Source organism: Octodon degus, unplaced genomic scaffold (assembly GCF_000260255.1).
Source record: "Octodon degus isolate 3935 unplaced genomic scaffold, OctDeg1.0 scaffold00030, whole genome shotgun sequence".
NCBI classification, from domain to species: Eukaryota; Metazoa; Chordata; class Mammalia; order Rodentia; family Octodontidae; genus Octodon; species Octodon degus.
In genome coordinates this window covers 4,997,052-5,012,267 of record NW_004524606.1, presented here as the reverse complement: position 1 = coordinate 5,012,267, position 15,216 = coordinate 4,997,052, and the positions used below count along the sequence as shown (strand labels likewise).

The following is a 15,216-nucleotide window of genomic DNA, read 5'->3' as shown; positions in this document are numbered from 1 at the left end:
AGACTGGGAAGGCAGTACTATAATCAAAATGTTCCTTAAGAGTCAATTCTAAGGGCTGGTCAGATAGCTCAGTGGATTAAAGTGTCCACTTAGGCAGACACAGGGAATAGGGTTCGATCCCTGGCCTGCTGTGCCAGCCCCACCTCCGGGGTGCACTGAGACTGTGATTGAGACTGAGTGTGGTAGTGGCTTGTGCCTGTAATCACAGCATTTGGGAGACTGGAAAACAGGAAGGATCACTATGAGTCCAAGCTGTATACTGAGATCCTGTACTAAATACATAAAAAAAAAAAGAGTCAATTCCAATAGCCTATTTCTTAAGTAAGAATAGTATATTTCTCTTTTTGAAAGTTGTTATAGTTAGAGTTTAAAAGGAAAGTAATTTAATACAGGACATATAATTTATAGGATTATTTTATAGGAGTCACCCAAAGAGTCACATACAGAGTGCAGGAAATCTGAGCACACACTATAGCCCCAAAGAGTCCAGCTGAGGGCCTGGATCCCACAGCAGTGTCCTGCATTAGTCCAGCTAAAGAGCTAAAGCTCTTGGGCAGTGTTCACTGTGAGTCCAAACAGAGGCCTAGAGCCCATTGTCTCACACAAGTCTGTTTCACAGATCTGCCCTGGGAAGGCCCAGAGGTCAGTGGTGAAAACTAGAAAGTCTGTGTCAGCAGGCTGAGGGGTCTGCACAGGAGCTAGGAAACTATATTCAAAGTAAGGACCAGAGCTTCCCCAAAGTGAACTGTGGCCCTTTTCAGTGACAACAAGGTCCTAAGCTCCATCCAACAATGAGAACACCTTTTCCTTTTCATATCAGGAAAGCCAGTATGGCAACTCCTTGTGGAGAACAAACAGCACCAGCTGTTCTTCAGTTCTCCTTTTATGCTGCTGGCAACAATCCTCAAGTGGGCCTTCCACACCCAACCACACTCTGTTTTAGCTCAGCTGGGTCTCACAAGGTGACCTTCAGTTGTCAGTCCACCACAGAAGTATTTTGATACCTGTTGGTGAAATTGTGTGATTAAAATCTCTGTATTCATTTGGTTTGGTTTGGTTTGGTTTGGTTTGGTTTGGTTTGGTTTGGTTTGGTTTGGTTTGGTTTGAATCTTCAGATAACTCTGTGGCCAAATTATGTGCTCTGGTAGTTTACCAGAACTATTTTAAACATATGGCACTCAAAGGAGAATCTTTTATGTCCTATTCTGAATGTCCAAGTGGCTTTTATAATCATGGTAATTGTGATTCTCATTTCAAAAGAATATGGGAAATGTCTATGTAAGACATTTTTTAAAAAACACTCATTTGTGTTGTTCCCTCAAGGAGCAGTATAATTCAGTCCTTTTAATTCTGCCTCCTCCACCTGCCTCTAAGGGCAACCAGCATTCCTGTGTGTTCAGAGAGGTTTCCTTTTCAAGAAATGAACTGATGGCTGATAGCATAGTTGTTGGTGTGTTTGGTGACAGCTGTGGAAGCACTAATACCCACCCTTGGCCAGGGGGTTTGTGGTTGCTGTTTGTGCTGGTGAAAGTCTTCCTTCACAGATACCATAAAGATGAACCCAACAGTGAAATTGTAGGCGCCTCTCTAGAGAGGACCCTGGATCCCTCCCCACAACAAACATGCCAGCTCCTCAGCATTTTTTGTGACCACTCTGTAAAGATCAAATTTCCAACCCACTGACTGTAGAAAATACCTAGATTAGAATGTTATAATGTAAAGCATATATGTTCTGATAAACCTGACAGAAGCTGAAATCCAAATTATTTGGCCAGATGATTTTTCTCAAAGCATTACTTAAGCATTTAAAAAAAAATCATTTATTTATTTGGTACAGGATCTTGATACACAGCTCAGATTCACAGTGATCCTCCTGGCTAAGCCTCCCCAGTGCTGGGATTATAGGCATACAGGACACCTGGTTTCATTGGCCAACGCAGCATAGCCCAGGTTCCAGGGCCAGCACGGCATGTGCTCCCAGGGATCGAACCCAGGTCCTTAAGCTTGCCAGGCAGGTTCTTAGACTGCTGAGCTATCTCTCCAGCATCAGCATATATTAAGATTAATGCTTCATAGAACACATTTGAAAAACTTAGACCTACGGGAACAGCTGCTTATTAAAGGAAAAAATATGGATTTACAATCTATGTAGTGCAATATTCACAGTATATTTTAACTTGTTAAGCTAGGAATGATAATGGAAGGTGCCTGAGTCCTACGTAGTGCTTGGAGTCTATGTCCAAATTTTATTTAGATATGAAGTGCTGAAATATATATAACTAGTGAGATATAAGTGATTATACTTAGTGTGAACTGTATTTCCTCACTGGTTGAGATTTCTTTGTAAAAGACATGAAAGTCAAGCAATATTGACAGATTAATTCTTAATTTCTGACTGCCCAAATATACACATATACTATCTAGACTGCCTTGCACCCTGCATAGTTAGCAGGACAGAAATGCTCCACATAGCTGTGACCTCATCATCTCACCATAGCCTTCCACAGAGCCAACCCCAGAGGCCAGGTTACCGTGCCTTCCAGGGTCTACTATACCACCTGATGCTTCAAATCAGTATCAACAGTGACTCTGGGGATGTATTTCTCCATTTGAATTTCCATGGTTATAATTACAGTGAGAAGTACCAACAAAAAAAATATGAACTGTGTTATGTCAAAAGGGGGAGAGAGGGGCTTTTCATTCTGTACAGGGGGGTCTCACTAGGGACATCTCTTCATGACAGAGTCTAGCTTCAAAAGGCCCTAGAACCTACCCATCTGTCATCATTACCACTCCCAGTTCTGTCTAAATAGGGAATATACACCTATGTTCTGGACCAATCTTTTTTATCAGTAAACATTTTAGATTATGAAATACAAAACTCACTGGCCCATAGAATTATAAAAATACAAATCAGTAAATAAATGATTTAAAAATTATAAAAAAATATCTCACCTCCGATCAGTTTTAGCTGAGCAATGAAATTTGAAAGCAGGAAATTCTTAAGACACCAGAATATAGGGCTTGCAAGTGTGCCTTTAAACCCTAAAAAAAAAAAAAGAAAGAAAGAAATAGAGCTGGGCTCTTAACTAATCATGACAGTCACCCGTTATAGAGACAGCAGAGAGGGTGGGTGGAAAGAGCATGTGTGTTGAAATAGTCTTGTTTCAAAGCCAACTCTATCGCTAGTAGCTATGTGACCTTGAACATATTATTTAAGTTCTTTGAGTACCAGTTTATTTACCAGGGAAGGTTGTAATACATAATTTCTAGCACCTTCGAAAATCTACATTCAATAAATATAATCCTCCATGTGACTTTACTTATTCATGTGAAGAAAAGACTACAGGATATAAATAAAGAATTTGAGAAGAGAGCAGATAGATCAAGGACGAATTAGACATATTTCCCTCTGCTCCCCCAGCCTGTTCTTAGAAGTCAAGCTGAATGGAAACCTGGCTCTCTATCAAAATATTATTTACAGAGGATTCATCCATCAGATGTCATTTCCATGCGATCAGTTTGACAAAGGTGGAATAAAATAGTTGAGCTTTACCTTGAGTGATGAATTTGTAATGCCAAAATGTTGTTTGATATTAGGGATGATGTTTGAAGACAGTCTGTTTTCATTCAGATATTTTTGGGTTGCACTATGAACTCACTAAAAGTGTTTCTTTTTTCCTTGAAATTAAAAGGCACCATGGGTATGTGGATGGGGGGTGTTTTTCAAGAAATACTATTTTCACGTTGCATTAGTAGTTATTTTAATAGTATATACATTGCTTTACCCCAATGATTCTAGCATTGGGGCAAGTCTGTGAGCCTCAGCAAATCCTTGAGTTTGTACAAAACAGAGTGGACCCTTGCATTTTGAGTTTTCCATGTGTGTATTCAGTCAACCTCGAAATGAAAATATTTGAAAAAATATTTGCATCTATTTGATTTGTAATGGTTTTGTTTCTTATCATTACTACCTAACCAATGCAATAGAACAACTATTTACATAGTATTTACATTCTAGTGTGTATTATAAGTAATACAAAAATGATTTAAAGTATACAGGAAGAATGTGGATAAGTTGTATGGATAAATGCCATTTGTATATAGGACTTGAGCACTTTCAGATTTTGGTATTTAGATGGGCTGGGGTGAGGTCCTAGCACTGATCCCCGTCTTGTTAAGACATGAATGTACTTTCAGACTTAAGAAACAAGACACAGGTACTAAAGCAAACCTGAGCAGCTCACCCAGATTTCAGCAAAATGCAAATCTGGCTCCAGCTGAACTGACCTGTGAGTTTATTTGTGAGATTACCAAAAGCTTGAGATTGAATTCCTCACCTAAGTCACCTCCTTATTGACTGATTCTGTTTAGACTCCCCTGTAATTTCGTAGAGTATTTTTATTAAAGCCAAGCATACAAACATCAATTATCTAAGCTGCATCTAATTCCTTTTACCATTTATTTTCCTCTGTTGGTTGCCAGTGGATTAGAAGACATGATTAGAATTCAGCAGGAAAATATAAACAAAAAAGAGAGAAACAATTCCAGAAAACAGATGCTTAAATAAGAACAACAATGTTTAGAATTAAAATAACTTATGTTTGGAAAAAGAAAAAGCAACAGTCGTTATCTTGACCAATGTAAACATGCTTGCTGGATTCTTTTCGGCCTGATGCCAAATGCAGAAAGACTGAGTTGACATTCCATGTTGGAGCGGGCAGAGACAAAGCCTAGAAGGCCTTGTGGCATTCCACGTATATGCTATCATATATTTAAAATCCAGTGTTCTACTTAATCATTCTCTATAACCACTTCAAAATGGCTGACCTGTAGAGGAAATCATTCAGTCATTCCTAACCAGTGTCAGTTAAGGAAAGAGGAAAAAGCAAATGCATTCATATATGAACTTGTTAAAAGTACTGGTTTCATTTGAAAGAACTAATACTAGAATTGGAATGCCTATCATTCTGCAGTCAACTGCCACCATAGCCTGGATGTCTTAATGTTGTCAGTGATGGGAGGAAAGTGAAGCAAGATGAATCTGAAGCAAGCTATCAAAGAAATGCCAATAGCAGGTGCTGCCAGGAGAGAGGCAGGGTGATACACTAGGGATTATGAGGCAGCTGAACCAAGTCATGTCTATGTCAGTAGTTAACAAAGTGCTGGTTGCAGTCTAGATCCACATACTAGCTTTTGTAAATAAAGTTTTGTTAAAAATAGTGTCACTTTTTCATTTATATGTCATTTATATGTACTTTCATGCTACATTGACAGGGTTATATAGTGTGAAAGAAACCAGCCCACGAAGCCCAATAAATTCGACCACTTACCCTTAAGAGAAGAAGTTTGTCAGCTTTCCTGGTGTACATCACTAGCTCCCCTCAGACTGCCCATTTACTCCAGGATGCCCTAAAGTCTGTGAGTCTCAGCAAATCCATAAAATGAAGGTATCAATGCTTGTCTTATACATTTAATGTAAACATGTTGTGGATGCTGAATAAAGCTTCTCTCCCTGGGCTTCCAGAAGTCTGTGTTGGTATCCTGAAGTCCCAGGCTTCTCAGAGTCAGCAGTTATTGCACAGTCTGGCCCTGGAGGGGTAGCCTCTCCCATTTCCCACCACTGCCTTCACCATGCCCAAACACCTGACACTTGCAGACACTAGCTCTTTCCTGTTCTTTCTCCTGGATGCATGGCATTCCTTAGTTTTAAGGCCCACTTTACCCTTTTCTTAAGCTACCTGGCCTCTCCCTAATGTTCTTTGACTCTACGTCTCCACCTGCAACCACCCTGACCACCTTGCCCAGCATGGCTCCTGTCCTGTGGTCCTCATACACTTTCAAAATTCTTGCCTCATGCAACACTTTTTGTCTAATTTTGAAGTCGTTTTGGCCAGTTTTAGCTACCCACTACACTGTAGTCTAAAAAGAGCCTAGCTCAGAGGAGGACCTAAGGAACATACATCAAAAAAAAAAGAGAATATATGTTGACTAAGTAACTCACTCATTTATTTATTTATTTATCTATTTTTTGCATAGGAGATTTGAATACAGGTTTATGCCTGCTAGGCAAGAGCTCTACCACTGAGCGACACCCCAAACTGGTTTTATTTTGAGATAGGATGACTGTTACTCAAGCTGACCTCAATTTTTCTGACAGTATATGGAGTAACTGTGATTGTATTTGTTGGCCCAAGGGACATTTTTGTCGGTGTTTAATGGTCAGGTAAAGACAGACCCATAACAGGATGTCAATTGCAGGCATGTATGGGCTTGTCAGGGGTCTCACACCTCTCTACCTTACTGTAACCTTTATACCAAGTGACCAGAAGGGCACAACATGGGGCTTCACAGATGTAGTGGAAGCTGCTTGCTGGATAGACACAATGGAAGTTGCTTTTCAGGACTCAGAGAAGGCTGCTGCACAGAAACAAGCCCTATGAGTCATTACCCTGCCCTGCCATTTATCCTAAATATTGATGTAGATGACAGTGGATTTGGCTGACCTATGACAAACACAGGGAAAAGTGGAAGCACCCTGTTGGGTTTTGGTCACAGGTAAGAAGCTGAGAGCAGGTACTCCTTCTTGAAAACATCAGTGCTGTTTAATAACAACAGAATAACAGGACAGATAGAGGGCTGGGTACAGAAGTAAACAGCCTGTCCCAGGAGTGGAGTGAGTGGCACAGGTCCACCCACTCACAAACGCTGAGGGATCTGCCTCCAACAGTAGGCCTTTCTCTCAGCTAACCTCTTGGCCACCGAACTGGCAACATTTTTGAGACCTGTGATGTATACTGTCTAGGAGGATGGACTGCTGGATTTGATACCAAGCCCTATGGAAAAGGGAAAGAGGGAACTCGGGCTGATGCCTGGCATACTGATGGATCTAGCTATGACCCACCTCCCAGTGGACAGCAGTCACTATCCAGCCCAGTATGGAAATACTCTGGTTTGAAACAGAAACAGACAGGTCAAGACAGACATTGCAATGTTTGACTGCTAAGAGTAATATCTAATCAAAAATATTTATGGATGCCTATGAGGGGCTATTAAGGAATAGCATCTCTCCAGGGGCAAGGACCCTAAACTCAGCCCTGCGGATTAAAGCTCTTACTCAACACATGGCCCAGGCTTTGAATGTTATGTGCCAGGCTTTGATATTGGGTATATATGGAACTATTCAAGTGAAAAAAGTGGTTGTGCCAACCATGTGATTCTTGATTTGTTAACTACAGGTATTTGTGACCGGTTACATACAGAATGTTACATTTATATACCCCAGGCCTTTGAGGGGTGGGATAGGGGGAGCCACTCAGACTGCTTTAAAGCTTAGGGGCATCTAAAGACGCCTGAGGACATGACCCTGCTTGTCTAGCACAGGCACGCAGTAGATTACAGTTGTGGAACTATGACTTAGCACAGGTAAACACGTAGGCACTGGTTACAGCACCATGTAAGAAGGTAAATATGAGATAACAACCTGTGTAAGAATTATACAATAGAGATTCAGGTGACTCTCTTGTACTCTTGCTCTACCCCATGCTGCCTGCTGCTGTTGCTGATGTCTTGCACACTTGTGTTCTTTAACCTTGGAACCTTATCTTTCAAATCTGCCCCCTCCCCCTGTCCCAAGCTGACCATGCCCAGTAATAACTCATTTTTTATTTTTCAGTCTGACATTTGGACTTAAAGAAAGAGATTCAGAACAATATTCAATTAAAAAGACCTGAGTTTTCTGAGCCTGAAACAAAGTATCTGCATAACTCAGCACAAGATATTTTTTAAACCTCTACCAGTCTCTTTTCTCATCTGTAAAATGGGCTGTGAGTCAGTGGTGGTGAACCTTTTAGAGACAAGTGCCCAAGCTACAAACTCAAACCCACTTATTCATCACAGTATGCCAACATTACAATTCAGTCCAAATAATGAGGTTTCAGTTTGGAAAAAATAACTCAGACATTTAATATATTTTGCCTTCAAAGAAAAATGAACACAGGTGTCATAGGTTTGCTACCACTGCCTAAGTCCTATTGTATTTTTGTGGATGAATTGGCTGCATAATAAATGAGAAAAATACATGTAGGGCCTCCATAGGCTTGGTGGTAGATAAGCTATAGTTCCAGTAACTTAATACCTTTAATTTCTTTTTCTATAAATTGGGTGTGAAAAGTACACCTACCCCAACCAGGTGTGTATTGTCCTAGCACTCAAGAGGCTGAGGCAGGAGGTATTCCATGAAGTTTGAGGCCAGCCTGGGCTACATAGCAAGACCCTGTTTCAAAAAATCAAAAAGGAAAAAAAAACATACCTACCTCATGTGACACTTATGTGTAAAATGTAGCATAATTAGAGTACTACATGCCACTTGCTAAATGCTCAATAAATGTAACAATTGTTACTTTGCAATTATGAATGTATTACTTCCCAGACCTGTGCACGTTCACACAATTTTATAGATTATTGCAGGCAACTCATAATTTTCTTGAAAGCCACACCCCTGGTCTGCATGCATGTGCTGTGCTGCCACTTAGCACTATCTGCCTTGCCTTTGAGGCCACTTCCATCAGAGCAGCACACAGCACACTGCATACATGAATTCTGCTTGATCAAGGATTCTTTCTCAGGCACTTGGAAGGATCTGTCATCCAACAAAAGTTTTAGTATTGATTTTTGTTGTTGCTGGTTTATTTAGGGTTGAGAGGCACTTGATAAATAACAAACACTATAGTTTTTCTTCTTTTCAAACTTCATTCTTTACTTTTCATTGTGGGTTAATCTCCCACCAAAGTGCATTTTGCAAAGGCAAAGGCACAGGCCCCCAAGGAGCAACCAGCCCTCTGCATGGCTGCCAGTGATGCCACAGACTCCACAGGGAAGCAGCTGCTGGAACCTGGGACATCTGCTGTGGATCTGGTACCTTAACCTCCCAATAGATGATGTTTACTTTTTGTGAAGCAGTAAATAACAACCCTCCTCATTCTCAATCGGGAGCTTGAAGACCTCCTGTTCCAAAAAGTAGCTAGGGATCCTCTGGAAGCTTCTCAGGTATTTACAGTGATGTCTCCTTTTAACATTCTCTTTGCCAGAAGCAGAAAAAGACAAAAGTTGGTCTTGGTATTATCATGAAGCAGCGGTTAGTGGTTGCATAATGAATGAACACATAGCACACTTTGAGCATTTGACATGCTTTCTAAATGCTAAATAATAATGATATCACGAGGCTTTCATTTTTAAACTGTCTTAATTTCATTCTCAGTTTGAGATTGCAGATTATAGTAGTTAATTATAGAAATTGGCTCAGAGTGAAACCTTCAATCAGATTTACATTAAAATGCTTGACTGTAGCAAATGACTTGTGGGCAGGAGAGCAAGGATGGTGGAACCTCCTCTTGAATGGGCTCTGGCCCCAGGGGTCCACGCTCCTCACTGGACATCTTGTCAGGCCTGCCTCCCTGAGCCAGGCAGCCTGTGTGTCCCTGGGTCTTACTGCTTCTGTAGGAATCCTAGCTGCCATTAGTCTAGGTCAGCCTTTTTTCTTCCTCTGCCATTTCCCTCTCTTCTCTTCTCCACTATCACTCCTGCTGCCCTTCTGTCTCAGTTACTCTTCTCTGGTTGCTGGGACAAATACCTGACACTCAAAATGAAGGTAGATAAGGTTTAGTTAGCTCACAGTTACTGGAGGTTTCAGTCCATACTCATCTGCCTCCAAAGCAGACTGGCACATGGCCAAGGGCAGCAGTTCATGGTGGCTGAAGGCAGCAAAACAGCAAAGGGAGGAGCAGCAGCAACAAAGACTTCAGAGAGCAAGTCTGTCTCCCTTACATTGCATCAGGCTCTCCACCCCAGGCTGGGTGTAGCACTCACACCCATAATCCCAGTGGATCATGAGTTATTCACAAACTCAAGAAGTCCATGCCATGGCTGCATGAGGCTTTGGGGGGACAACTAGACACAAACCATAACACCTTCTCTGCTTCTTTCTTGCTTTCCCTCACTGTCTTGCTCTCTCACACCTCATTGTTCTCTCCACTGTCTCTGTCCTGTCTTGCTGTCTAGGCCTGCCAGGGAAGCTACTCTCCAGTTGTGCCTTTACAGATCTGGACATGATAAGGGTAAAGAAGAGGCCATCTCTGGCCTCTGCTCCTGTCTTGCTGTGTCTCTGTATAACCTGCATCATCTCTGGTTCTTTTTCCATACAAGCTGTAGTTGGTTTCTCAGTAAACTAAAGTTGGAAACATCTCTGCCTCCATCCTGGCAGCTTCCTCTACCTAAAATCTTTGGATTCAGCATCAAATCCTGATTGGCTTATCTTTAGGTACAAGTTGGTGCATGAAGAACATCTGTGTTTACCAAGGAGATACTAGCATGCAAGGGATGCATGGGGGCTGGTAACAGTACATTCGCAGCTCATATTTGGTTCTCAGTCCTAGGAATTCACCCAGTCAGTGGGGTTGAAACCACAAGGTCATAGCCATCTCCCTCCTTCTCGTCCCTCATCTCTATATATTTGGCTGCATTCACATAAGTTCAAGTGTGGTATATTGACTATGGAATAGTCATAATCATAGGTAGATTAACGAGCAGGTATCACTGAACTGGATAGGAGCATGGCTGTGAGAAGCTGCCATGTGAACTGATCCTTAATGTATGATCAGAAGCCAGGCAAGGTGTTTGCTCCTGTGATCCCAGCACTGAGGGAGGCTGAGGCAGGAAGAGTACAAGCTTGAAGGACTTATCAAGATCTTATCTCAAAAAATATTCTTTAAAGGCCCGTACATGTAGCTTAGTATAAAGGGCCTGAATCCAATCCCTGGTATCACAAAGAAAAAAAAAAAACATGCATGGACTGTTCATGGTAGAAGCACATGGGACTAGGGTGGGCTCAGAGGAGGCTTATTCCCCTGCACAGACCCCAGAGCCCAGGCATTCTGTAGCTTCCAGTCTCAGACCCCACGGAGTCATTGCTGCTGTTTAGTCTTTGTTGCTTCCATTGTTCTGGCAAATTGCTCTCTACCCCGCAGTTATTTGGAAACCCGTGCTATACTGAGCCTCAGTACTTACAGCATTTAATAGTTGTCATTAGAAAGCCAGCTTCTGCTTACCAGTGTGCCTGCTGTGAATGGTAATGGGAGATTTCTTCTTTGGGAGTAGCTTCTACTCATAATTGGTTTGAAAAGTATTGCTCATTTATTTTATTCCTAGGTTATTACCTTTTGTTAGACTTGAGTAAGTTTTCATTCCTATGATATTTAAATTCTACCTGGCTGCTGCCTTTGAAAAAAGTTTTCTTACTTGCTCTCTAGGTAACCTTTCCATTTTCATCGTTGCTTACTGAACAAAGTATTGTGTAAATACCCATTAAGTGCATTTAAAGCTGTGTGCCAAACATTTCGTGTGTATCATCTTATTCAGACCTTTCAGCAGTCCTATGGACTAAGGACTATTATTCTACAGAGGAAGAAACTACAGTCAGTACAGGTTATGTAACTTGCTCCTGGGGCCCAGCTCCAGCCACACGCATAAAAGAGCACTCAGTAGGCAGTCTCCAGAGCTGACTGGAGCCTCACCACTGGTACACATTACCTGGCCACCCTGCATCCTCCCAGAGGATGAGGTGCAGAGGACCAGGCCTCGCTGCACTGAATGAGCAGGATTCTGGGGTGGAGCCAGACACAAAGAGAAAGATTCATCAAACGACACTTTCTAAACAGTTAAATGCTGTATAAATGGAAGGTCGTCTTTTTTCATGTGTTATGTGCAGTTAATTTAACAAACTGAAATAACAGGGTCTAAAAATGGCATGCAGCGCACACATACATGCTTTCCAATTAGTGCGGCGTGGTTTACTTGTGACTGCATTGTTGGAATTTTGATGCCTCTAGCTTGATGAATAACTATTTTCTGTGGGTGTTATCAATTAATCTAGGTAATGAATTCTCTTCATTATCTCGTTCTTCATGTTAATTATACAGGCTTTTCTTATACCTATTTATCAAGTAAAGACAAGTACAATTTTTTCCTTGGCCTACATGCCTTTGTTTGAATATGGAAGATATATAAACAAGTTAACTTGGCAAGTTTAAATTTACATTTTTGAAAAATTTCAGTGTCTTGATCTTATGGCATGCCTGTGTTACGAACTTGTATCTTTTTATTTTGGGGTGTGTTTTTTCTTAAAAAGATTGCCATATAAGAAATTGTACCTAATATTTGGGAATTTTCCCCTGGCATATTAAAGAACTATTACAGAAGCATTGAAAAGTTGTGGAATCTTTACATGTTAATATCATATAATAAATAATAAGCTCTTAATTTTGATTGTTGAAGTACCATAAATGGCCATAAATGATAAAATAAAAAATCGATGTACATCACAGAGAAAAGAAATACGTACTTGAAATTTTAATTAACACTATTCATAAAAAAATTAGAAATCAGTTCCAGAAAACAGTATGAAAATAACTCAGAAGACTATAATAAACATATAAATGAATGGTGGTAGAATTCATCTTGAATTCAAAGGAATCATTGATGGGACAGTATGGGTTTATATGTTGCATATTGTTATTTATTTATTGCTAAATTTAACTTTATGCCCTATGGCAAAACAAAGCCTAAAACTCTCATTTTAATTGTCTCTCTTGGTTAGCCAGGTTGTTTTGAGGGGATTATTGTTGTTCTTGAGACTGTTATCAGCATTTTGATGGGCACCTCTCTGTTTTTCACTTCAGGTTGAAGCCATCTTAGTCAATATTTTTGGCGGTATTGTCAACTGTGCCATCATAGCCAATGGAATCACCAAAGCCTGCCGGGAACTAGAACTGAAGGTGCCCCTGGTGGTCCGCCTTGAAGGTGAGTCATGGTAATTTTCCAGTGAGCTCACCCCCCTTCTGCGTGGCCCTGCAGCCAGTGTGCTCTGGACTCACGTACCTCCTGATATAGCATAAGGAAGACCAGGTTAGATAGCAAGTTAGAAGTAGGCACAGGCCAGCCGGAGCCCCCTGGGCCACCAGGAAGCTGATACGGGTTGTACTCCTTAGGAATGCCAGGATTCTCCCATTTTCCAGACTTCCTCCAAAATGGTAGCCCTTCTCTTTTGAATTATCATTGATTCAAATGTATAATCATTCCCAGATTATCATCATGAGATGTATAATCTGGGAAGAATGCTCATAAAATTTCTTTCTTCCAAGGATTATGTATCAGTGCAGAGCAACAGCTCTGAAACTTTCTATCCCAGCAGAGAAATTTAAACCTCTTTCCTTACTAAAGTTATGCCTCTAAAGAACTTTTATTTTAGAATGTATTAGTGAATGATAATTTATTAATTTAATTGATTTATAAATTAACTTCATATCTTATTACTTGGAATTGAAAAATATTCATTTTTTACAATGAAATTTTATTCTTACATGTTATATTTTTGTGTTACATGTCTTATATGTAAGTATTTTATGCACAGAGTAGACCTGCCCTTTTCGTGAGGATGCTTTCCAGGATCCTCCTGGCCACCTGAAACCACAGCTAAATGACCTGTGTATGTTTTATTCTTTCCTGTACATACCAATGATAAATTTAACTTATAAATTAGACAAAGTTTAACAATGGTAACCAATAATAAAATAGCATTATTTATTAGTAAAAATTTTTGTGAATCTAGTAAAATTAATGTGAATATAGTTGTGCTCCCTCTTGAAAGAGACTGCAGATAACTGATTCTAGCAAAAGTAAAATTATTCATAAGGGGAGAGTAAAGTACCATTTATTTTTTGAAAAATAACTTTTAAAACAATTTTGGTTAAAAATCTCAGAAGTAGTTTGCTGCTGATATATACATATATTGATAAAAAAGATATATTTTGGTTCTTTTAAAACCCTTGTTGTGGGGGCCTGGCCTTAGCTCCGTTGTTTAAGTGGCTGCTTCCAACAAAGCTGTCAGCCTCAGGTTGCTGTAGTTCGATCCCCACAACACTGCAGCCAGCCAAACCACCCCTTAGGGCATTTAGAGGAAAAAAAAAAAACAAAAAAAAAAAAACCCTTGTTGACTTTTCTACCATGAACATTTTTAAAACTTGATTTAATAAAAGTTAATTTTGCAAGTGGAGTTTTATAAAATCCTTTTTCAGTCAAACAGGAATGACTTTATTTATAGATAGTATTAATAACACAAAAAGCCATACATCTTAATGCCTTTGTTCTTTCATTCCCAAGTGATGTTTACTATGTGCTTAAACATTTTCTCTGCAGCTACATGAGTAATTTTAAGAACAGCTGTACAAAGAACTCTTTAAAAAGAGGCTTTGACCAGTTTTTTTCCAGTTTAAAGCAATAACTTCAGTAATTTATTTCAAAGTTTAATGTGTCCAATGTCCCAACTTAAACCACTCTGGAATTTCCAAAGTTCTTTAAAGAAAAATTACAGTAGAGATCTTCTTATGAAGTTGTAGTTTAAAATTCTGTGAATAAGTTATTATTTAGTAGCCTGGTGTATTTCATATAAGCTGTCTTATGAGTGACTTAATTTGCTTTTCTATGGGAACTTCTCAGTATGGGAATACTTGTTTAAATTTTCCTCTCCTTTTTTCAGTGGGTTCGGAATAGGGATGGTAGACTACAGGTTTAACTCATAGTAATTTAATTTATGGAAAAATTCCTTATTTTTAGTATTGCTTTAAATTAAGTCAAGATAAAACAGGGAAACAATACTTGAATACCAAAATTTCGCCAACTATTTAGGAAAGCTTTCTCAAATTACTGCTTTTGTTATTTCACACAGTCTCATTTGAAATATATGGCTTTATTTTTCAATTAAAAGTGGCTTTCTCCTAAAAAAAAAACAATTTTGGTAAGAATAATGACATTGTTGTACAATTTTGCAAATACTTTTTATCTTACTTAACAGGTGCTTCTGTATTATATCTGTTACAGTGCATTGCTTGGCTTAAAATATGTGAAAAGAAAATTTGGTCTCATAGAGATATGCAGTTCTAAGTAGAATAAGTTTTTAATAATCTTTTCATGTATTTGTGAATTTCCTTCTTTAGCACTATGAGGAAACTTCTAGGTAATAGTTTCTTTACCAAAGAGGCATTTTAATGTGCCATCTAAAATTATCTCAGGGCTGGAGAGATGGCTCAGTGGTCTAAAGCACCTACTTAGAACAAGCTTAGCAAAGCATCAGGGACCGCGGTTCAATCCCCCAGCACCATATGC

At 39.7% G+C, this 15,216-nt stretch overlaps 1 protein-coding gene across 1 annotated transcript in view; it reads left to right on the top strand.

Moving 5' to 3' along the window:
• Suclg2 (succinate-CoA ligase GDP-forming beta subunit) overlaps window positions 1-15,216 on the top strand; it is a 312,863-nt gene that overhangs the window by 276,003 nt on the left and 21,644 nt on the right. Inside the window, exon 10 of the mRNA XM_004629484.3 lies at window positions 12,735-12,855. Within this exon, the coding sequence (XP_004629541.1) occupies window positions 12,735-12,855 (121 nt within the window). The remainder of the gene's footprint in view (window positions 1-12,734; window positions 12,856-15,216) is intronic.